Source organism: Brienomyrus brachyistius, unplaced genomic scaffold, assembly GCF_023856365.1.
Source record: "Brienomyrus brachyistius isolate T26 unplaced genomic scaffold, BBRACH_0.4 scaffold104, whole genome shotgun sequence".
Taxonomy (NCBI): domain Eukaryota; kingdom Metazoa; phylum Chordata; class Actinopteri; order Osteoglossiformes; family Mormyridae; genus Brienomyrus; species Brienomyrus brachyistius.
Genome location: NW_026042379.1, coordinates 95606 through 119744, shown reverse-complemented (window position 1 = coordinate 119744; position 24139 = coordinate 95606). Strand labels below are relative to the sequence as shown.

Here is a 24139-nt window from a genome sequence, read left to right as displayed (position 1 = left end):
AAATGTTAAAAAAAAAAAAAAAAAATCTTTTAAATTTTTTTAAATAAGATGCAATTGTGATCATCCACAGGAAGGGGGGGGTAGGGGAAAGTGGGGGCCAGTCCCATTTTGGGATCGGCCCCCATGCTGATCCAGGCCCAAATTGGCCTGCCATGCAAACTCGCAGGGCAGATGCAGAGACGCGCGTCATTAATTACTGCCATAATAATCCCACAGTGATGTGGCGCCCACCCCCCGCACCACCCCTCCTCGCCTCTAATGGATTTATTACTGACGGGGGCTCCTTCTTCCTAAATTACCTGCCAGACGGAGAGGTGCCTGATCGATGGCTCCGCCCCTCTGTCACCAAAAGGGGTGATTTCTTTGTTTTCCGCATCGGGGCGGGATCTGCACTCGAGTGAGTGTGGCAGCTGCAGGCATCCGCAGGTTAACCACGGATGCATCGTGGATCGCGACCATCGCTCTCTCACCCGCCCGGGCGCGCCTCTCCGTCAGTCTTCTCCGTCAGAAGATTCTGGAGGCCCTACTCCTTCCGAACGCGCTCGTTCTGGGCGGCACCCTTCCCACGTGATTGAGCGTGTGGTCGCGGCCAAGGCATATAGGGGTCGCGACCCATCGGCTTCACGAAAGCGAGACGTGAGAGAGCACAGAGAGAGAGTTATGCTAACTCCCCATCCCCAGGCTACCCCTGCCCCCCCTACCGCCATCACGCTATTAATAACCATAGCAACAGACACACAATAACCAGGCACTGTGCGCTGGGGAAACCGCGGTGTAACTGGCAGCAGAGCCAGGAGGCGGCCTGGATCCGAGAACCGTCACTGAGCCGTGTGCTGCTTCTCAGGGGCGCTAATGCGTAGGTTTGCACACAACCTTCCCAGCCGCTAAACACTGTGTGCCAGCTACCCCCCCCCCAAGATTGACGCTGCCCAATGGACTGTACGGAAACGTAGGCTGGTGGGGGCAGGCACGATGGTGTGGTGGGGGGGAGGCACATACCTGCTCCATGGAGTTAATTGCTTTCTTCTCCCGAGTGGACGGAGTGTGAATCAAACGAGAGACAGGAAACAAAGAGTGGCAGTGTATGCGGGGGGGCGGGAAGGTGGGGTCGTAACGATGCTCCCGTGATGTGAGGCTCAGGCACGAAATCCTCTACCTGGACTCCCTTGGCACACCCGAGATGTGCCCACCCCCGGTCTATGAATATTAATGGTGATGGGGATTTGACTGCGTGTGCCTCACTGTGCACGGAGCGCGCTCAGAAGCCGGGAGGCGGGGCTAATTCCCGCACACCTTCTGGCGAGAAAGTGTTGGATGTGCTGGCTGGGGGAGGTGTGGGAGGATATGGGGAAATCACTGGAGCAGCGGGGGGAGGGGGGTGTCTATCTGAATAAGACTTCTGGGAAGGTTGCTTGCACCTGGCCCCTGCGTGCACTAGGGGGCACTGCATCTTTCTTCTGGGAGCGTCCATGGTAGGTCTCTCCATCCAGAAAGCTCTACATCCATAAATACTTGCCAGCAATCTGTCACGCTCGCCACAGACACTCGTGTCCCTGACTTGCAGGGATCTGACCTCCCGCTTAATGGGGGGAGGGGGGCACAATTCGGCACTGATGGGTCTGGCAACAGATGGCTCACGCTGTCACGTTCAGATGGAGCTTGCCGGCGGGCACCGATACCACCCTGTACACCTCCCCCCGCCTCAGCACGTCACCAGCAGACGAGGCCATCTGAGGGTCAGCGAGTCTGGCGAGGGAAGCCTTATTAGCCAGACAGGCCTGCTAAACAGCCCGCAGCTGATCGCTAGACGTTCGTCCAGGGGTGTGTGCAGGGGTCTTTCCTGGCAGGTGGGGGGTAAAGTCAGCGTGTTACTGCGATTCCGCCAGGTGTCCGGAGCTCAAAGAGAATGACCAATGAGCTTGTGGGAGACAAGAAATGTTCGGAGGGCAGAATGAAAAATGATTGGGTTAGAGAGATAACCAATCAGATTGTAGAGGAGGTGGGTCCAAGCAACTGGAGGAGGCGGGACCAAGACATCTGATTAGTTGGTCCTGCGTCCTCTAGTTGCTTGGACCCACCTCCTCGATAATCTGATTGGTTATCTCTCTGATTCTATCATTTTTCTTTCTGCCCTCAAAACATCAACCCAGAGAGAATTTGGGAGTTTCCAAAACAGCCAATGCCGGAAACAACGACTAAATAAGCCCATCCATAAAGAAGAGCCACGTTGATAAAGTTCTGTTAGAAGATCGAGAAGTCACCACGTGTGACCCTGAGATGTGGAACCACCATTGGGTGATGGGCAGCTGGCCAGCCTTGCGAAGACGCCACCACTCAGGTGGATGTGATCAGCCGCTCGATCAGAGATCGCTTTGCAGCCGCTCCCTGGCAATGGATGTTGGTGCCCGTTGCTTGACCACCCTGCCAACCAGGGCCCGGCTGGGAACTTACCACAACCCGCCACGTGGAGCAGAATGACGACCAGAAGGCCGGATGCACGGGTGGCACTCCCCATCCTGGACCTGGCTGTGAAGAAAGAACACACACGTTAGATTCGTAATCCAAGGACATGCATCATCATGTGCCGCTACTCTACGCTGCAGCCTCCCCGTCGCATTCGAGACGGCAGCTCGGTCCCACCGGAGCAACATTTACACCTAGTGCATCTCAAAAGGTACAAAATTTTGCACCCCAGTAAAACAAGGCAGAGTCTGCAGCAAAAACAGAGAGTTACTATGAATAAAAAGATCATAGCAATAAAAATAAAACCCAGCAATTCCATAATAAATATACCTGCACCCCCCCCCCTCTACATATATTAAAATTTATATAAACCTAAAATGTTGCAAAACATGGTTCAGAAGTGGGGCCCTTAACCCTCGATTGCTCCAGAGCGTCGGAATCTGCTTTCACAATTGTAAGTCGCTTTGGATGGAAGAATCAGCAAAATAAATGCAACAGTTTGTATTAAGGCTACATATTGATCATGAAGAAACTCTCCAGTCCTGCTCGGCAACGGAAAAAGCAACATGTTAAATTAAACTTCATCTCCGAGAGCAGCATCAATCCCGATGGAGCCTGTCCTCCTCCACACACCTCCGTGTGTCCGTACGCCGCATGTAGAGCGAGAGAATAAGGCATCTTTCCCGTGAGCCCCCCGAGGTTGCCACCCTACTCCGATTGGAGTAGATTTCCAGCAGGGGTCAGAATGAAACATGAGGTGCGCCCAGCCAGATCGGGCGGGCCATAGCCGGTGTCTGTCACAACGCTCACGTCGGTTCAGTGGCAAATGGGATGAAAGCAGACGGCGGCACGGATAGGATAGCAGATAGCGTGTAACGTCTGTGACTCTAAAAGCACTACCATTTCAGCCATTAAAACCGTCTGCGCTTCATGATGACCCCTAGACCGCTCATCTTAGCACACGACGGGCCATACTGGGCCGGCATTCATTGCAGGCTTGCTCCGAGTGGACCGGCCCACGGGGGCACATGTCACAAAACCCTTCAGGCGTCCACGCCAGCTTGAGTAATTTGTGCAGAGCTGCGGAGTTGTAATACAGCAAGGTTAGTTGCAGGAAATAGGAAGCAGGCTTTTTAACTGTCTATCTATGCGCTAAAAGGCTCTTTGCCGGGAGCAGCCAAATGAAATGAGTGCATTCTGTCAGCACGCCTCTAGCTTCAGTTCCTGCGACCTCGGGGTCGTCTAACCATAACCCCTCAGGAACATCATCTACCGGAGTGTCTCTTAGATATATCTCCCGGTTGGATGCATGCAATTATTAACTGGTTCATCTTTAGTCTGTTACCTTCCCGTCAGTCTTAGCTTCCCCACTGTAGTTAGGCATAAGTGGAGAGAGGGCGACAGGAAATGACATCACGATAACACATCATGTCATATCTATATATAATAGGATCGAACACAAAACTCAATGTGAGGTTAAATTCTACTTTCCCAAAAATGTTTCTCTATGGTTCATTTTGCTGAGAAACTTATAATATGCGATTTTGTTGTCTCCTGCTTGGAACATGAAGCCCTTCACTTCCAAACGGCCTTTTACATGACAGATGGTGCCACGCGCTCATTCAGGTGGCATTTAGACGCAGATCATCCCAAGCTGTCATCACCAAGGTTCAACAGACGCACCGCAAAGCACTGCTGTCGGAACACCTGTGTTCAACCGCAGCTTAAAGACAAGCCCAGCAGAACCGGCCCAAGTGACCCAAACACGTCACGCATTTTGATTTTGCTGATAGAAAATCTTGCGCTTCTGCCAAAGAGCTCCAGGAGGCGCCACTGAGATGCTCTGAAACGCTGTGCGCTTGTGTCATAGAGTGTTTGTGTAGTTCCCACCCATGTGTGTCTGCATGTGTGCGTGCTCGGACGCGATCACTGACGGGGAAAGGCACATTGAGGCAGGAGATGGGTTTTAGAGGCAGAGAGGGGTCTGTCGCATTAATGCCAGCCTGCAGAATGGAGCTGTCAGTCACACTCAGTTGAGGAGCCCTCCGCTGCCCCCCCCTTTAATGTTCGGGGGGTATAGATGGGGTGTGACAGGCGTGTGCGTGCAGGTCCGAGCGTCTGTGGTGTTTTTCCTAATGGTATGACTTTGCACACATGACATCAGAACTGAACAGCCCTCCTCGTCATGCGCCGCACCACAAAGTGAAGAGCAAGCGGTCCTAAATTCCTAGCTTACATCATTGGCTGTCAGCTGTAAACATGTCAGGAGGGGGCGTATTCAAGGGCAGGGCTAATGGCCCCAACTGAAAGCTGATTGGCCCTCGGGAATGCCGCCTCCCCTGTCACTCATCGAGTTGAAATGTACCATTGGTGAATAACAAGATGGGCTCCTGCGTATGAATTACGGCCTTCCCAGTCCAAATGGAACGCAGCATTACATGTGTCGCCAAACATGGTCGATAAAGGCTGGTCCCCCTGGGGGCCAGCAGGCAGGGCACCATAGATGAAGCGCGGTTTCATGAGCGGTGTGAAGACCGCATCATTGCTTTATTATTTCCCAAGGTCTTCAGCTCCTTGCCGTTACATATTTCACCTCTGCCTTCAGCGTGCAGCCCACATCGGAGCGAGCATCGGCGTGCGCAAAGGAGGGGCAGAGCTGGGGCCAAGTCAAGGCCATTAAGACCATCCAGTTAATCAAAGTGAGCAGCTGTGATTCATGATGTGCTGATGCGTACTTCACTGAGGGCCCATTTGTCCTGCTGTAAACCCCCCCCCCCCCCCAAGAAATGTCCAGTGCCACACCCACCTCCAGCAAAAGATCTGCAGAGGAAACCTTTAATGCAGCTGTACAGCCTCATGTCAAACATATGGATTTTCATTATGAAACAGGAGGACTGGGGTGTTAGACGCTTTCCCGGGGAATATTCCAGAGATCCAAACATAAGCATGTCAAACGGACCCCTTCGACTAAAAGAGAGACAGCTGAGAGAGAAGGACATTTAACTTGCACCTCTAATTAACTTCACATAAAACATCATCCCCCCTCCACCCATAAAGGGCGAGACTTTCGGGGGCCCAGACACTAGGGGGCACCCATGAGTGGGGGAACATGGATAATGGTAGCTTTGGTTTGGAGAAGGGCGGGGGCCAATTCAGTGGAATTTTACAGGGGTCCAGCCGTGTCTTTGTGCAGCGCTGCCTACGGACAGCCTGTGTCTGCTCAGAATATCATCGCAGGCGCCGTCCCCAAAGTTCACCCCGATGCTCAGAGCAAGGCTGACTCCGGTTCACTCGCTCCAGGGGTAAACTCCGCTATAACTATTTGGTTTGCGATAAAGAGAGGCCGGGTCTCTATGCACAAAGGTGGCACCAGACGGCACAACAGCCAGTGACAGAGACAGTGATGGGCAGAGAGGGTCAGCCGGCCTGTAAAACGTGGCGGTAAGTCAGCCGCAGGTGCTGATGGAGGATGCTATGGGCGGTGTTTTAATAAGACTTCATTTTGCTTGAGCTCGCGGGATACGCAGCCTGATAGCATCTCCCTTACGCAAAGGCAGCGTCGTTGTAATTAAGCCACACGGCATGGACGCAGTGCGCTGCTCGCCGTATGTGGATGAGCTTCACTACGGAGGATGGAGGTGCTTCAAAACACGCCTGGTATCCCCACACGCCAGCAACAGGTGAGAGCGCCGGGGAACATCGATTCCACCCCACCTTCCCACCATGGTGCTCGGAGCTCAGAAGCTGTCACAGGCATTTTACTAACCAGCCAAAAACACCTACAACCCGCCCCCACTGAATTAGCAGCAGCCATACAGGAGCAACTGCATCGCAAGGAGGCTTGATCTCCTTCATTGCCAATGACACTGGACCACCAGGGGAAGACGAGAAGTAAACCTCTGACATATCACTGACACAAGACAGAATAAGTAACAGACATACAGCCATTCAACCAAAGTCCCCAACAGATTGACTGAACCACTCTTGATCTCCTCTTTTTCTCGACTGCCCAAACCAGTCATATATTCTAAGGTCGAGAGACACAAACTTGCAGGCCACTCATTTTTTTAATACAATCTTTTTGAATAGTATGAACAGGGGTGTACCTAGAAATTCTGGCCTCCCATGATAGAATATCACCTTGCCCCCCCCCCCCCCCCAACTATGGTCCCCCAAGTACCTTTTACAGAGTGGGGGGAGGTTCTCGAAGGTAGATTTTGGGGACCCTGCAAAGTTCTGGGCATCTCCCAGTGTCCCCATACACATGATGAATCATGGCCTCCTTCATTTTGCAACCCAGGCTGATATCCATTTTTCTGAAGGAGTACAGGATCCCATTTTACGACATTTGGAGTGCGATGCTCAGGACCCGGGATTAATTGGCCGCTAGATTTAGAGGGGTTCTGTTCTGGGGGAATCAATAGCCATTCCGGTTAGTTGAGGCAAGCAGCGCATTGGATAAATGAGAAATGTGTGTCCTCTTTTCCTTTCAACTTTTCAGCCAGAGAGTTCGCGAAAGTAGCAGTGGGGGGCACAATGTACATGACAGGTATTGGTAATGAAGGTCTGCAACTGCGATAGAAATGGGTTACTTCACTGGTTAGTAACGTGAGAGTAGCTATCATCAATAGCCAAAATGGCAGGTTCTACCATATTATTACACTTCCTAAAAGACTACTACTATTGACAAATGTTTGTACCTTTGCTCTCTGTGTCTTCATAGTGAGACTAATCTAACTTTTAGATATATATTGCTAAACCCCTGTTCCATTTAATTCTCTGTGACATATCAGCTCAACAGGAGATCACCGGGTGAACCTACTTCTTGCCAGAAGTGGACATTTCTGGTCCAGAAAGTAAAAATCCAGACCAATATTTTGTTTCAACCCACCAGAATCAGAGTCACAGAGAACTCAACTGTTGGTTGAAACAAAAACTCGGTCTGGATTTTTACTCTCTGCTAGTTACCCCGCATAACCCCCAGCCAAACCAAACCTGTGCTATCACTTCATGTATGAAGACACCAATTGCCTCGAAAAGAGTAGAGTGGAAATCCCTCATCCGTCCAAGACTATGTGGTATTCTAAGTACGCCTGGATCATTTAGCTTATCCTCTGGCCTCAAGTCAGATGCAGAAGATTATCATCTGTTCGTCCAGCACCCCAGATCATGACAACCAGCATCCCTACGGCAGACACTGAGTACAGAATAGAATCGACAAAGTGGAGGCTTGCCCTGTCTATCCACCATCAACAGGCTCAGAATGTTCCAGAAATAACAGCTGAGAATTTCTAAGCCTCTAGTTAACCTGTGGGTGATGGATTCTGGATAGATTCTCTATTATGGTTATATACTAGTTTCTGTTATCTTTATAAATATATTATGTGTGTGTGTGTGTGTGTGCGTGTGTGTCTTTCCAGTTGGAGCCTGCTGTTGGATTCCAAACCTGAGAGCCTTTTACGGCCTCGTTTGGTAGTTTACCAGCACAAAGCTCAGCGTTTGCATAACCTCTCACTTAATGTTGATAGGATGACGGGAAGGAGACCACAGGATCTGTCAGGTCCATCTCAGTGACGTTCTAGAAAGTTCCCAGAAGCCTAAAGGCAACTGGACCAATACTGCAGACATGAATACGTCAAACCACCACAATGTGATGCTGCCGTCTTAAGGCTGCGGGAGATGAAAGGATCAGCCTCCTAATGAGATATGATCACAGCAGTCTGGGACTGGCAGGGCTCAAATAACCTCTGGCAGTCTTGAGCCTTTGTGGGCCTGCTGTCCTAATATTTGTGCAATGTCGGATTTGTCTGGGCTTCGGCTCCACAACAAGAACATCACATTCCAATGGGGCTCCAAGAAACAGAGACATTCTTCGACATGTTGAAGTCTTGGATCCCATGTGGATGCAAGCAGGGCGATACCCTCTGTACCAAGAGAAGAGATACCCAGCGCACGGGGTTAGGCGTAGATTCGCACAACGTCCGACAGCACAATGCCATAAGACAGCCACGTCTAAGATCAGGGCGATATTGTGGAAATGAGACAAAGCGAACTGTGGACTAAAAGCTGGAGGAAGGTCACTTTGACATTAACGAGATGCTAAGATGTAATATTTCTACTGAATCATCTGTCAGCGAGCAAGAGAAGATATCAGATGTTTCAGAACACAATAGCAGCGACATTAATGTGTAGGATGGCTGATGAAATCACAGGTAGTTAACCGGCCGGGACCCTCCTCACAAACCCCTAGAAGGGGGGGTGGGTGCATCATTTTGCTTTAGCGCAGCGGTCAGAGGAATACATATTGCCCCACTAAGAAGCTTTGACACAGAGGTATTCTGTTTCAGCAAACACGAATTCATTGAGCTGCATCAGCTTACATCTTTTTGTAATTTACATCTAAATGTCAGCAGCCTTTCCTTTTATCTCCACTTTGGATTTATATAGTACTCACTTTCTACATGACCTCACACCTTCAAATATCTGATACTTTTTATTAATAGCAACAACAGAAGAATTTCCATAATAAGCCAGTCTCTATCATGTCATAGGGGCCATTGGAATAAGACGTGTACAAGACAAAATAGACCAGCTCTCAACATATTCGTATCAGGTTTTTGGTGTTCCTGACTGTATGTAGGTTTTGTTCAGATGTTCTGGGAGCTGGGAGAGAGTAAAAATGTGGATCGTCTGCGGTTCTTTAAGAACTGGTTTGAAAAACACTGAGAATTCAGTTATAAGATATTGAGATCTTAATTCAACTGTGCTGTAACCACTTGTGAGTTGTTGATCAACGTGATGTTACGGTGACAATGCAGGTATTACAATCATGAACAGAATGACAAGTCGCAGCTATACTGTATGCGACGTCTTCTGGAAAGACAGGACCCAATAGTGATGGAACGGAAAGCTATTGGTAAAGACTCCAGCTGGCAACAATGGTTACCACAGACCAGAGTGGGTCTTCATGTTTTTCGACTCACTTGCCAGCTGCTCTGAAGACCAACTGCTATAGCTGAAAAAAGCGTGATGGTCCTGGGGAAGGAGCTACTCTTTCTGTTGATCCTTCCGTCCAAGACAGGGTTGTTGGGACCACACCCCAGTTTGGGCCAAAATGTGTGCAAACAAATTTGGGAACAGATGGAGGAAGCTGAGGGGAAGACAAGTCACGGGTTAAGAGGGGCAGACGTGGTGGGTCTTTTATTTAGGTCAAGTTAGTGAAAGGGATCTGTTAATGCAATCGGCCTGAGAGCCTCTTAATTGTTTTAGTAAGTCATTATTAAGACATCAGATGTGCGGGGGTGGTGTGGGAGGTTAGTGGCTGGATGGTAGAGCAGCATTTGACTTTCTGCGCTTTTCATTTTCGTCCCGTTGATTGTTTTATAACCACGCAACAAATCCTACAGGGACATTTAAAGGGGATTCCACAGCACAGCTCTTTCTCAGTCTATAACGCTACAATATAAATATCGATTCAGCTAACATATCAGATGTGAGACCTTGCACCTCTAAATGTATCACTTCTGCCAAGAGATAAATAGTCATTATTATGTAACAAATGCAATTACCTCCAAATCAGAGAACATGGATACAATGAAGAAAAGATATTTTCAAGAGCGATTGGATGAACGAGATGTCAGTAACTGAAACCCCGGCCCACACTCTGAAAAACAGGATTTGGGCTGATCTTGACACTGATAGTGTTAAATGAGCATCCCCACTTCCGCTGCCTGGTTTATCTGATTAGGGCTGAACCAATTTTCATATTTTGTTTACCACTGTCTGGGACTGCTGGTTTATTACCATATTAGAGTATTTTTTTCGGCTTTGAACTGTTTATGTTCAACTGTTCTTTTCGGTATAATTCATCATTTTGTAATCTCTCACACTAGGACATAATTCCTTATGTTTCTCTCCCTTGGGGAACATGAACTATAAAGGCTTTATGTCTCAAAATGCCCTGAGGTAACTCGAAATGCCTGATTTTTAATGCATACTTTTTGGTTTAAAGTATTTTCGCCCCCATTCATCATTTGGACACAAGACATTACTGTCAGAAGCACACCTGCCTTTAAACCCAGGCCTTAATGACATTATTTAAGGCTCAGAACTCTTCCATGACTGAACCTTTAGATGTATCTATGGGCTGCTGATCAAAACACATGAAAATAATTGGCCAAAACATCTCACACGTGTGTCGCCAGGTTTCCCCCCCATTATGACCTTCTGATGCTCATAGTTTTATTATCCTTGCTGATATTTCACAGCCTGGCAGTCAAATGACAATAAAATGGCATAGGGATTTCAGGTGACGCAATCATATGTGACAGTCACGCGTGACTGTGATAGTCACACCAAGCTGTAAACTGCCTTCTGGCCATCTGTGCTGAATGAATATTCCCACATGGTATGTTGTGCTCTGTGAGAATGACTTCAGGCACCTGACCGCATAGGGGAGGGTGAAGGGTGAAATAATCACAGCAAGGGCAGGGAGGAGAGCCTGATGGACAGTGGTGGTACTTTCCATTAAGGTAGGTGAGCGCGCAGTGTAGGAATGGAGTGAAGAGGCGAAAGAGACAACGGAAGCCTTGCCGAGATGTGAGGGTGACGCTGGCAGAGGTGCTGCCCGGGGGCCTGAAATCTTACCCAGCTGAGATATGTTAAGTAGTAATATTCACTGGCACAAGGCCTCTGCGACACTATAGGGAAAACACACAGTGTGCGGTTTTTCTGTTTCTTGGTCAAACATTATTAAATAAACATTTTGAATTCATGAATAAATGAGTGTTACATTTATATAGCGCTTTTCGAGACATCCAAAGCGCTTTGCAGAACCGATGGGGAGCCACTTCAACCATCACCTCTGTGTTCCACCCACCTGGATGATGCAAGAGCAGCCATTCTGCACCAGTACGCTCACCACACGATAGCTAAGGGGGCGGGGGGGAAATTGACATTTTTTTTATCTTATTATTTATACACAGTGACAAAAAAAATACACTGTTTCTGATGGTAGGGTGTGATGGGTAGATCAGGGATGCGGGTAGAGGTTTTGGGCCCCACGAAAGCACATCATATCGGGCCCCCAACCGAAACCACTGTGATTATCTTCCTTATTTTTTAGGGCCCTTGTCTCTTACCGGCACTTGGAATCTGGATATATTGCATTTGTCAGGGACGAGGAATATGGCCAAATATTTCTAAGCCAGTCTGGGAATCAGAAGAAGCCACAAACTTTTATAAAGATGTGGCCAGTTTCTTCCTAGGGAGTGACTGTATGACGCACAAATGAATCCCACCTCAGCGACATACTATTACACGAGTGGCTCTGAGTACTCGGATAATACCGTTTCTCCCTTACACCGATGGTCATGTCCCATTTTTACGCTATTGTTAGCCCATTAAGAGGGCCAGTGTAACGACGCCTCAGGCAGCTCCGTCTGCCCGCTGCGGTCCGAGAGTGAGAACACACACCAAGCCACTCTGCCACGCTTCGCAGTTTTGGACGACGCTGAACGCCACACAGTTTTTAACCGAAGCGCCCATTTTAACTCGATCGCTAACACAAAAAATCTAGACCGTTTGCTTTCCTTCAATGTTTAAACTACATCCAAAATTACCCAACCCCCCACCACAAACTCATAAGTTTAGCAAGAAGCCGGGTAATTGGATTTACACAGACAGTTTGAATAATTCTGTGAATTAATTAGGGACGGAATTTAGACACGATCTCTGGTAAATTTGTCACTCTGCCAGACGTGCAGTGGTGCTAAAGGCAGAAGGCGAGGAAGGAGGGAAACGTGTCTCCATGACAGGAGTCATAACAGCCCTGTTAGGTAATCGGTAACGAGCCAGAAATAGAGACTGTTCACAGTCACACAAACTGAAAGTAAAACTAGCGTACGACATTTTTGCAAGCCATTTCTTGTTTCAGTTCTCGTGTGTAACATTACATGTATTCCTTGACAACACATGTAGAAAATCTAGAAATCAACCGTTCACTGTCTCATGTTTTTTTATTTGACTGGGGTTAAAATTAGAATAACATTCTGCTATTATTAAGTCTGTGTCCATCAGCTAGTTTATAAGTCTGGTCCTCTACAATTACGATTTCACGCAGTCGGGCACCTGAAAAGACACCACAACAGAATGACACAAGATTACAACATTACAGCGAATGTGTTACAACGACGGCAGCTTTCTCACTCCATTTCTTCCACAGCGTCGCTCGCAGCCATTATGGAAATAAGTAAGACCCTCGATACATGCCGAATATAGAGAATCCAGCCTAATGAGTCAGACAGCAACAGGCTGACGTATTTTTGATTCCGAAATCACCGGAGAGGATGCGAAATAGACAGTGAAGCCATAACCCAGAGTTGCAGATTCAGTGCCACAGATATACCATGAACGGGAGGTATATTAATGATGAGAACAAATCCCTACAAATACTGTGGGAGTGCTATGTGTTATGGGGCTGATTTGGCCCCTACCGGTGTCAAAACCAAACCTACAGCCTTGTAATTGCATACAATGAGACAGATAAATGTTACAAACATCACGTCTCGTTCCAGCTGGAGCCACACTATGTGATCAGGGAGTGGAAGATAAGCAAGAAAGCACTGATTTTGAAATCGAAACAGACTGTACAACATTGCAGCCAAGATCCAGTGGAATAAATAAAGTGTTTTGTAGCTACACAGCCCATAAGAGCGCATGGAAAGGACAAGAAGCGGGACCCGATTATTAACGGCCATGGCAGAAAAGGGCGGTCAGTTTGATTCATATGAACAGCTCAACGTTCTCAGAAGGCAAAAGTGATGGTAATATTGGGCTATAATTCCTGGTGTGTTTAATTACTTAAGTCATGCCCTTTTAAATGGCGGAACGTACACTCGTCATTCTGTGAATAAAGGCTACCAAAAATGGAATAACCAGTCTTGGTTTTTCCGTTTTTGTATCTAGCTGAACATTGCCTCCATGGAGATGGGAAGGCAATTGTGGGATGCAAGGCTTCCTCAAGGCTGCCTGCCTCTAGCTGACTCACAGCTCCATGTCTCGCAGTCTCTGTCCCAGACGGTTTTCCAAACAAGGATTCTGAGGTTTAGGTTAGTAAGTGAACCCGTGGCTGAGTCACACAGCCTCGTCGAAGGGCAGGAGACATGCAGACATGTCCGGGAGGGTCACGTCAACGTTGCCAACCTACTACATGTGTGGACTAATGGATCCTCATGGACACCACAGCGTTCCAACTGAAACCGGTTGGCTGGTCACAGAGGGCTTATAGCCTATCCCAACATGCCCTGGGTGCACAGCAGTAGGCCTATAACCAGAAATAAATTTTGCGGAGGCTCCAGTAACCTTACATCAGGGCATTTTGTCAACTGAGGGGAGGGGGCTCTGTAAATCTCACTGACCCAGGGCTGAAGTGTATTTTGAGGGAGGTTCAAACTCATGATTGTGCTACTATGTACCTAATCGGGAGAGATTCTAACCCGTTATTTTACTACGTGGCTACAGCAGAAGATGCCCCCCCCCCGGCTGGGAACTGCAGCCCAACATCATCAGGTGTATTAGGGAGCAGCTACGTACGACTCGGCTCGCCACTTACTTCCATTTCGCCTTCTGACTCGCAGAATCTTACCATGGAAATGGGGGCCCAGCCGTGTTAAAATGCCGATCAGCGGAGGCTAACAAGCCATCCCTCACTTCGCTAGAGACCATTTCGTGGAAGCAAGATACTCACTTCTTCTATCTTCCCAGAACAGAACAGAACAGATAAGAATAAATTACATTTTTTTATCTTCCCGAATCCGCTGCAAAATGCCCGAGTGTCGGTTAATTTGTAATGCGGTTTGTTAACGCAGAATGTTAAAATGCTGCAGACATTTTCTGCCAGTCTGTCCTGCGTAATATCAGTGAAGTGTTTTCATGAATGTATTTTTCATTATTTATTTATTTTTCGCATTTTCTGAAACACAGGAGGCTGCAGAGGCAATACTCAGTCTTACACGTCCATACCAAAGGTGCTGTCAAACCATGTTGGGCACTACACTAACGATGGTCCAGTTTTCATTTAAATAAAATGCTTTAAATACTATGTGAAAATGAATCAGTTAATCAGAATCTGTGTGTGACTGACTGGACTGATGCGTGCAACACTCAAATTTTTTGATTCAAATGAGTGAAAGACACTATTTTCCATTTAAAAAAAAAATTATATATATATATATCCAAGATGTATTTAATCATGTTACTGCAGAGTTTTTATCATTTTTCAGGAGGGATGTTTTTTGCTATATATGAAGCAAATATACATATTTATATGATTAATTGGCTAAAATGATAATCTGCTTTTTATGTATATATCTAATACACACAAACTACTCATTACATGCTAATTTGGCACATTAAACACAGTTCAGACACAAAGATCAATCTCTTCGCTCCATTTAATTCCAAAACTGGATATTGGGTTTCAGTGATAATGTTTGTGTAAAAGCCGATTAAACGTGATCTTTGATGTCATTTCTACAAATATTTAGGTAGATGATCCTTAGTGAAGAAGCCATCCCTCCACACTGACACTTCACAGGAAAACTGTCGACATCATTTGTGGTGGACCGCCTGCGAGACGGAGATACCGACAGCAGCGGCTGGTTTCGGTAAATATGACACCACAGCTCAAGAGGACCGATTCAGTGCAAGCTCATCCAGCTCGATCAATGCCCGTCAACTGATAAACGGTCGTACCCAAAGTCGGTTCTGAAACCGAAGGGCAGCCCTGCTTCTGGGCACCGATAACGTCAATAACGGCTTTTCTGCCACGTCCCAACGTTGCCTCCCAGTTACGTCAGCGATGGCTCTCGGTTTCTGAGGATGCCTCTTCCATGGATGCCTTGCTTGGCCCAGGTCAGGAGACGCCTTTAAGGGCGTCAGTCTCCAACCCGGCGTCAGTCATCACTGGTCACTAAATGATAGCTTATAGCGAACATTCCTTAACTAATCATTCCTTAGAGCTCCTCGGGATTTGGGTCATGCAAAAGCAGCGAATCATCATAAGGAGACCTTCCACTAAACCATCACCATCATCCCATCAGCTTTCATCTCCTGCTACTGGAGGCCTATAGCAGCTCATAATTTCCCAGAAGTCTCTATTCTTTGAAACGCAGCTTCATCTGAAAGCTTTTTCCACCACGCCATTTTTTTTTTGTTCCTACTGTAGAAGGAATTTTCGAAAGTACCAGGAACTGGAAGGGATTGAAAAAGCCTTTCCAAGAAGCATCTATAAAAAGTGAAACGTGAACGTGACTTGTAAAGGCAGCCGTCTGTGGCCTGGGTGCCGCATCGTTATTTATTTATAGCTGTCACGGCTTGGCGGCAGAGCTGATGGAGACATAGTGTGCGATTAATGAGCGAGGCCGTCGTCGCTTCTCTCCGAGCCCTGTGGAATCCTCTCCACACTCCCAGCGGGATTAATAATGCTGCAGGACGGCAGCCCTGAGGCCCAGTGCGGGCAGATAGCTGCCCGGAGCCACCAGCAGGGACACTGCGCTGGGGGAGGGATGTTCCATGGGAATCGACCCATGCCGAAGTAACCATGTGACCAGTGCCGGGTCCGGAACAAAGTCACTAAGAGTGTATTTGAAATTAGTGAGGGGACACAACCCCCGTAATCACAGTGGTTCATGGGAGTTTAATTTACACAAAAAATGTCCAAGAAACTAGAGGAGGCAGGTCCAACCAATCATATGTCTTCATCCCGCCTCTTGTAGTTACTTGGACCCACCGCCTCTGCAGTTTTATTGGTTCTTTTCTTCTCTCTGAACCAATCATTTTTCGTTCTGCCCTCAGAACATTTTTGTTCCCACGAGCACCACACTGCAGTCAGGGACTGACTGGCTTCCTTTTGAGGGAGCATGTAATTAATGTGAGAGTGCTCTGCACCTCTAGACACCGCGTCTGACCATGTTACTCTGAAGCTCTTCTTTCTTGTCACCTCATGGAACCGGAATCGGGGTACGGGGCTGACAGGAGGCTTATCTCAGGGTTTGGCCACCTCCCCTCCTCCGGTACAGGAGTCGCGGTTCTCATTTCCAGGATTCCTTCACCCCGAGAGCTATCAACCTTCCCCTTGTCACTCTCACCAAACGGGTAGCCCTAGGAGATACCAGCAGGGAAGGGGACCTCTCATTCTTGAGAGCAAACACGGCCCCCGTGGCTCCATGCATGGAAGACACAGCATGATACATGTGTAAAGAACTGCAGAAAGAATGGCAGCGGGAACAGCTGAGGCGGACCCTGTGGAATATACTGGGCACTATTTGTCTCGTGGATAATCGACCTTGACCTTGAAAAGTTTCCCAGCCCTAAAAAACCGCAGCAATGAAGAGCGATGGCTTCTGTGTAGACAACTGGAGTCGAACAGACAAGCGTTTGATTCTGTAGTCTGCGTCGTCAAACAAGCACTTTACATGAAATGTAAATAATTTATCTGTGACAAATGCGTCCCGACGGAGGAGGGGCAGTCGTGTCCGCTTCCTTGATGTTCAGATATCTCATAAAAACCCCGAAAAACTGTCACACAAGGGACACATGAAAGCAAACTCATATGATTTGGCATCTGCAGTAAAGCAGCTTAAAACAGGCCGGACACCAAACCACCGGGTATCATGAAAGATACCAAAGCATGGCGTAACACTGGTGATACTGACCATTTTTAAAACCTCTATTAAAACTCAATAAAGGTCTAGTTTAATAGACAGCTACTTAGCCCGAATCAACAATTAATCAGAAAAGGCAAATTCCCTGATAACAGATCGGAGCAACACGTACACCATGTGGTCATACTTCAGACGGCTATGATCCCTATAACTAGCTGCAAAAGGTAAAACTGCCCCTTCAGGATCCCCCTCCCCCACCTAAATAATCTTGAAATGGGAAAAGTAATGGAACAGAGTCACTGCCGGGGGTGTAGATGAATAGACCCCACGTGTAATCAGTCCTGCAACATTGTGATAAGCTAGACAGCTTTTCCCCCATTACACCACCACAGCTAGTAGGGGGTGGGGGCTGGCAAACACCCTCAAGTTATCTACCCCCCCCCCCTCCCCCCGTGGAATAAATAACAGCAAAGTTAGAGAAAAGCCAGCTGGATAATTGCTGTTGGTTGTTATTTCCTGTCCGTTCGTTGTGTTAGGTGTGGGGGGGGGGGGGTTCCTGCTGGATTTCTCTGCCAAAAACCTGGAAGGTCATGGACCAAGAAAGCCAATTAGTCCCAGTGGGTCCCTGGTTCTCAACGGAAATGGGAGCTCTGAGCCAGAACAGAAGAGAACCTTCTAGTGCCTTCAGGATACAAGGCTGCTGTCTGCAAACCCTCTTCACTGCCGGCCCCACGTGATGAGCAGGGAAGTGGGCTGGAGAATGAGCCCTGTGAGGGTCAAAGGGTATCCTTACCAAGCTGGTGTAACTCAGAAACCTGGGTCTCCATCGTCTGCACACTTATCAGTATCCACCTCCCGGCGTGGGGGCAGGATCTCGATCACATAGGGAACAATTCCTCGGCATGATGCACCAAGATCCACTGCATCCCTGCCACTGGATGGGAGGCGAACAAAGAGAAACACCCTTCTTCCCACTTGCTGCAGGATGTAGCCAATTAAAATCCCTGGCAGGAAATAAAGACTGTTCCTTTAATTAAAGGGAAGGGGTCAAAGGGCAAGGAGACGCCGTGATGGCGAGAGGCTGCTACCCGTCGTCACGGCGCCCTGGTGGTGACCGCCACCGGGCAGGTGAGAAGGAGATGGCTGGAATGAATTGAATGTCAATACGTGCCAAAGAAAACCCCCCCCCCCCCCCCGCCCGAAAACCACGATGGGGCATACTTCTCGTTAAATGCCACGCTGCTAATTAACGCAAGAGAGTCAACCCCCCACACACTCTCTCTTTCCGAAAAACTTCTTTTCCTTTTTGATATTTTACGGTACGCCATTTAATTACAGAGGGCAACTGGGTGCAGCCCTGCCCGTTTAGGCTTAATGTAGCACGCAGAATTGAAAAACCATTTGTGTCGGCGAGGATAATTGGCATCCAGAGTTTATGCATTGGCACTAATTGTAAAAAGGCATGGGGAGTGAACAGTGGATCCTACAAAGCGCCCCCCCCCCCCCCGTTCTTACCCACTATACCTTAAATTGATCATGTGACCAGCACCTGGTTAAATTACGCTGTGTGCATGTAAATAATTGAGTAGAATATTCTGGGAATCAGCTACGCCTCTTTTTCCCTGTTCATTTTCTTTTTGAAATGATTTAACACTCCAGGAAAGAGAACGCTTTTCCACACATTGCACTGTGTAAAAAAAAATCCATTCCTTTGTTATTTTTACTCTCATATCGTGTGCATTTACGCCAAATTTAATGCTTCCTATAATAAGACCACTTAGATGACCTGCTTTTAAATGCAAACTCACTGAAAATGTCAGATGGAAGAGCCTGTTAAAGATCATGGAAGAGCAGACGGTCCCCCAGCCAGACGTCTCATACTCCAATACGTTTTAACAGTCCATTGATTAATGTAACCCCTCCCCCCAACCCCGTCCCATTTGCTCTGGTGGGCGGGGCTGACTCCGCCCCCTGCCACGATCCAGAGTGGGAAGGGGCCCACAATTTGACCTCGGGTGTTGCTACAATCCGGCAGTGTCCAGGGTTGTTCTGACTTGTTGACCAAGTGTCACTTAAGCCTTGGTAGGTTCAATGAATCTGAGGAAGCAGACTCCAGGCCCACCAGTAGGGGGAGCACCGGTTAAAACCACCACAGCTGACAGGATGCGAAAGGCAGCGATGCGTGCCTGACCTCTGGCTAGAGAGGCGAGCACTCGATATGAGGGAGGGATCAAAGCAAAAAGAGGAACGAGCAATTTATTATTAACAAGCCAAGATAGTGGAAATCCGAAAAATAAAAATTCCAAAGGAGCCGGCAAAGACAGTCTGCAGGATTTGCAGCTACGTTAACGGATCAGCTCCGAGGCCAAAGCTAAAAACGTAAACTTCAATAACGTTGATTAACATGCTAATGGGCGCGACTTTGGAATTATGCGGAAGAGCAGAGACTGATCGCCATTAGGCACTAATATCTCTCGACATAAGCAGATAAGGGAAATCACTCAGAGACTGGTTTCACAAAGGCGCCGGTCCCACGTTGAGGAGAACCACAGCCCCCGTCTGCCAGATTTTGGGTGGGAATAACTACATCACACTGACAAAGCTCCCCACCCACACCCCCACTCATGAATTTCATTGTTTAATAATCGGTGTAATTCATCCCCAGGCTCAAGCAAACCCCAGATACAGGATTGGTGCCTCTAATTTGTACCAGACAGCTCTGAGAGCTGCGCTTTAATAAATACTCACTCAAGGGTTTTATGTCAGACCTGAGGACCTCGACTTATTGCCGAGCAGCAGTGGACCCTCTCAGCCATTGAGATTGTGGACCAGGCCCAACACGACAAGAGGTGTCAGAGGATACTGCCAACAAAGGCCGGAAGGGGCGGATCTTTGGCTGCCACACCCCCCATCCACCCGACAACCAATAACAGCTATCATAATCTAAATACAGCGGAGAGGCCCCCAACAGGGGTCCCACATTGTTTGTTGGGACAGCCTCCTGTCCCCTGCCACTTCTCTCTTTGTTTTCATCTGTGTTGCGCCTAGCTGTATTACCCTCGTGTGCGACTCCCTCCCGGCTCCGGGAAGACGAAGAGGGGAGCGTGCCAGTCGGGAAGAGGACTGCAAACACTGTCGGGTCCTTCAGAGACATTAACGGGCGAAATGGTAGGCTGGTTACCCAGCAATTTTATTTAGTCGTCTTCTAACAGTTTGCCGTAAAACAGTGAAAGCTTAGTGTAGAGAATGCGGCACATTTCATAGCTCGCTCAAACGATACACAAAGACCGTACTACGAAATATAAGTCGACCCGGAGAGATTCCGCGGCCCCGGAGAGCCGTAAAATCAGAATCCCGCCAGCAGAACAGCTGCAGGCTTAACCCTTTGTGCGCCCCTCCTTTTAAAGGAGCAGGGAAAAACGACTACCAGATGTCATTATTTATTTATGCATTTAATGGTGGGGGAGCAGCTTCTGAATAATGCATTTTCTTTTTGTAAACCAATTAATATTCAAGAGCCGGGAGAACGACGTGATAATATGCTATGGGCTCACACAGCAGGTCGGCGCTGTGTATGCTCGCTTACCGCCGGCCCGACCCGCAAAGCCACTGGCGCGTGTCCGTTCTGGCCGCCGATACCAGTACTCCGCCGTAACCGTGAGTTTATTGCCCCCCCCCCCCCCCACTCCCTTCCGCTAGCAGTCTGGCTCGGCACCGGACACTTAGCCGGGCCGCTTTTCGCCGGTTAATTGGATCAGCCTTTGACACTGTGTGCAGTCAACATTTCATGAGGACTTGGAAGACGATGACACCACCACCCCCCCCAGCCCTGCTTACAGGCCAGGAATCCTGAGGCTCTGCCTAGGAACGGGAGGGGGGCCAAGAGGAGGGTCTGGCCACAGCTAAGGGCCATCTTCGAGATCTGCCCCCCATGACCAGCTACCTATACTTACTCTGTCATCCTATGCAATTTATTGAAAAGAAAACACATTAGATTGTGTTTAGTTATACTTTCATTATACACTGCATGAGAATTATTAATTTAACACATGCCTAAAGCAGCTCAATATTCAAACATTTGCTTTATCTAAGAAAACGTGGCTGTAGGGGGCCACTCTGCAGCTAGCTGATGGAAGGAGGCGCCGAGCCGCAGAGCGAGAACTGTGGAGACGAGGCAGGCATGCGGAAGGCCCGGCACTCTCACAGCCGCTTTGGCTTTCAACGTCGCTGGAACGCGGCCCACAATGCAACGCTCCTGCGACTGTTAAGAGGGCAGCGTATCTGTCTCTGATGGGAGGGGGTAAATATGATTCTGTGAGGATAATCTATGCAAATAAAGGGATTAGAATCAGTTAAATCGGTAGCTACGTGCATGTTGGTGGTATCTAGTGTCACCCCCTGGACCCTGGAGTTTTAATTTTTTTCGGCAGAGTCACGTGACGGATCAACCGGTGGGGAAGGTGAAGCTTTACAAATGTAATGTATTACGCAGCTATCCGGCGTTAGGCTGTGCCAGAACCTTCTTTCCGGAGCATACCGCTTTCAGCGTGCCGGTGGAACCCGTCCCTTTCTACTCCGCTTGAGCCACTTCACAAAAACGGCACGGGGATGCAGGCGAAGCTGCCCCCCCCCCAGGTCACAGGCACACGCCACGTTCCCAGCATTTTGCAATCAGCAGCCACAACCCCGTGACGGATTTCCCCGGGGTCTGTCATGCAACTAAACACCCCCACCTCCACCTGGGTCTCTCCCACATTCACTCACATGTGTGTCTCAAAACAGAGGTATTTACACGCATATTTATATTAAAACACATCTGACCGATGGGACCAAATGCACAAAAAGAAAATAAATAAAAACACGTACACTTGCATAGATTTTCACGTCAGCTGTGACTCCTGGGTTTTCATAGATATACACAGACCGGAAGGCATGTGTGACAGTGTGATTTCTCAGAGGAGAAACTGGCTGTCATTCTCCACGGCATGTTTGGTGTCAGCAAGTCTCAGGCAGACTCAGAGACTGAGGACTGCCGGTCTGAATGGCTAATTTTAGCTGGAGCCAGATAGACACTCTCCTGTACTAATCATTTTGCCTCAAATGTATAAGAATTTCGTCCATGTTCACCTGAGCTGTGTCACATTTAATCTAATAAACCGGGCAGCCCGCAGTGAAGAGGCATTTCCTCCGATTTACACAAACCATTAAGAACCACACTCCATTAGCAGAGAACGAGTTTCCAGTTCAGGCACATATTTCAGGCCAAATCATAAAGTAAGATTCAGATAATTCGTGCATTCTCTTCCAAGTAAGGAGCAAATACACCATCCTTGAAACGCGCGGTGTTATCGGCTACTTGGGAACTATAGGCGGCTGTTTAAAAAAGGCGCAAAACCTGCAGCATCCTGAATCAGCCGCTTTGCTGGAAATGGCTGGCACTGCTGTCCAGAGCAAACCAAGACGCATTCCTGCATTACCAATAAGTTGTAAATTTGGAGTTTCTCACACGGCAACCGAAAACCCCACAGCGAGAGATATAGCAGATCCGGCTTTTTAGCAGTCCGCGGTCCCTAAAAGCCCAAATACCGGCATGAGATAAATGCAACCTGTGTTTCGCTCTCAAAAACCACAAAACAAAGCAAAAAACATTATATACATTTCTAACTTCAGATGCTGAAATACTCGCTGTCCATAGGTTAGTATTAATGCAGATGCAGGGTTTCTAAATGCTTGACAGCTTTCCTTTGTTTTCGATCCTTTAGCGATATATATTCTTTACCGATGCGCTCGGTGTAGAAGACGAGCACCAGTTACTAATAAACATAGCCCAACTAACAATTATAAATAAAAAGCAAGGTGGCAAACGCCGACTATAATATTCTAGTAATATATTTAAATATACAAAGCCATCGCTGTCACCTTTGGGGTCTTCAGGAATGTAGTCGGTCTTGTCCTAGCGAGAGGTTGATCTTGTTCAGTGCAGGTGCTCCGGTAACGTCCGTGTGCCACAGCAGCCGATGCCAACCATCAGACGACGAGTTTCATTGCCAGAGTTTGCTCACATGCCAAGAGGTTTCAGAAAACCGGCGTTGGAGCGGAGAGTGGGGCGTTTTTTGAAAAGCGACCACATCAAAAGTCGAAATCTCCGGCGCGCAGATGATTCTCCAGACAAGATTATATCTCGTGCAGAGGGCAATATATATATATATACAGAGAGAGAGAGAGAGACAAGAGAAAGGAGAGCGGCGATGTTCACGTCCCGAGCAGCAAAACGCTACTGAACAAAAGGGACCTGGCGAGTAGGCTGCTCTCTGCAGAGTCCCTCTATTCATATGGTGGGAGTCGGCGGAGGGGCTGGGAAATAGGGTGCGAGCAGCCGGGGGAGGGCAAAGGCAACCCCGATTGTCTCCTTAGTCGTCCTATTTCTTAAATCTGTCTTAAGGTGTGATTAATTAATCATAAAATTGCAAGCGCGTCATTTAAGTAATAAAGGGGGAAAACATTCGCATTTCAGTAATTTTGAAACAACTTCGAGGCTATGGGACTACCGGGAATATTACATGACATAAACGCACCGAGAAGAAACAAATAGTGAAATCAGTAAGGGGACAATTGTTTTTCTGTAAAACTTAAGCTACATTAACTCTGACATATTGGGGGAAAATAAAATGAGAGGAAAAACGATTTATTACTTGCTTCTTGTATTTCTGTGCTTGTATGTTGTATGATTTATCTTCATTAAACTAGTCTAATTGGTTAAAATGAAAAGTTTTTAACTCTGGATAGATGCGACTGAATGAAATGTTTATTTTTTTGTCGGTTTTGCTTAATTAGGCAATATGTTACTGTATGTTAATGGCTTACAATAAGACAACATTCTGAGTCATAAAGCGATTGCAATAATTGTTAAGGTTGTTCAGCCCGCTAAAACATCACAGCTTTTTAACTTACAAAGGAATCCCGTGTGATATGACAGTTTCTGTAGACATTAATCATGTTACTCCCAATGTACT

At 47.8% G+C, this 24139-nt stretch overlaps 1 protein-coding gene and 1 long non-coding RNA gene across 2 annotated transcripts in view; one reads left to right on the top strand and one right to left on the bottom strand.

Moving 5' to 3' along the window:
- Positions 1-23408, bottom strand: part of LOC125727612 (neurocan core protein-like) — a 76770-nt gene extending 53362 nt beyond the window's left edge. The window contains exons 1-2 of the mRNA XM_049004459.1: positions 23046-23408; positions 2452-2522 (exon numbers count right to left, since the gene is read on the bottom strand). Of these exons, the coding sequence (XP_048860416.1) occupies positions 2452-2515 (64 nt within the window). The 5' untranslated portion in view covers positions 2516-2522; positions 23046-23408. The remainder of the gene's footprint in view (positions 1-2451; positions 2523-23045) is intronic.
- On the top strand, positions 12031-14484 carry LOC125727615 (uncharacterized). Its single transcript, XR_007388805.1, has 5 exons — positions 12031-12299; positions 12686-12880; positions 13038-13234; positions 13429-13571; positions 14100-14484. It is a non-coding gene; the product is annotated as an uncharacterized LOC125727615 (long non-coding RNA).
- Positions 23409-24139: the final 731 nt, after the last annotated feature.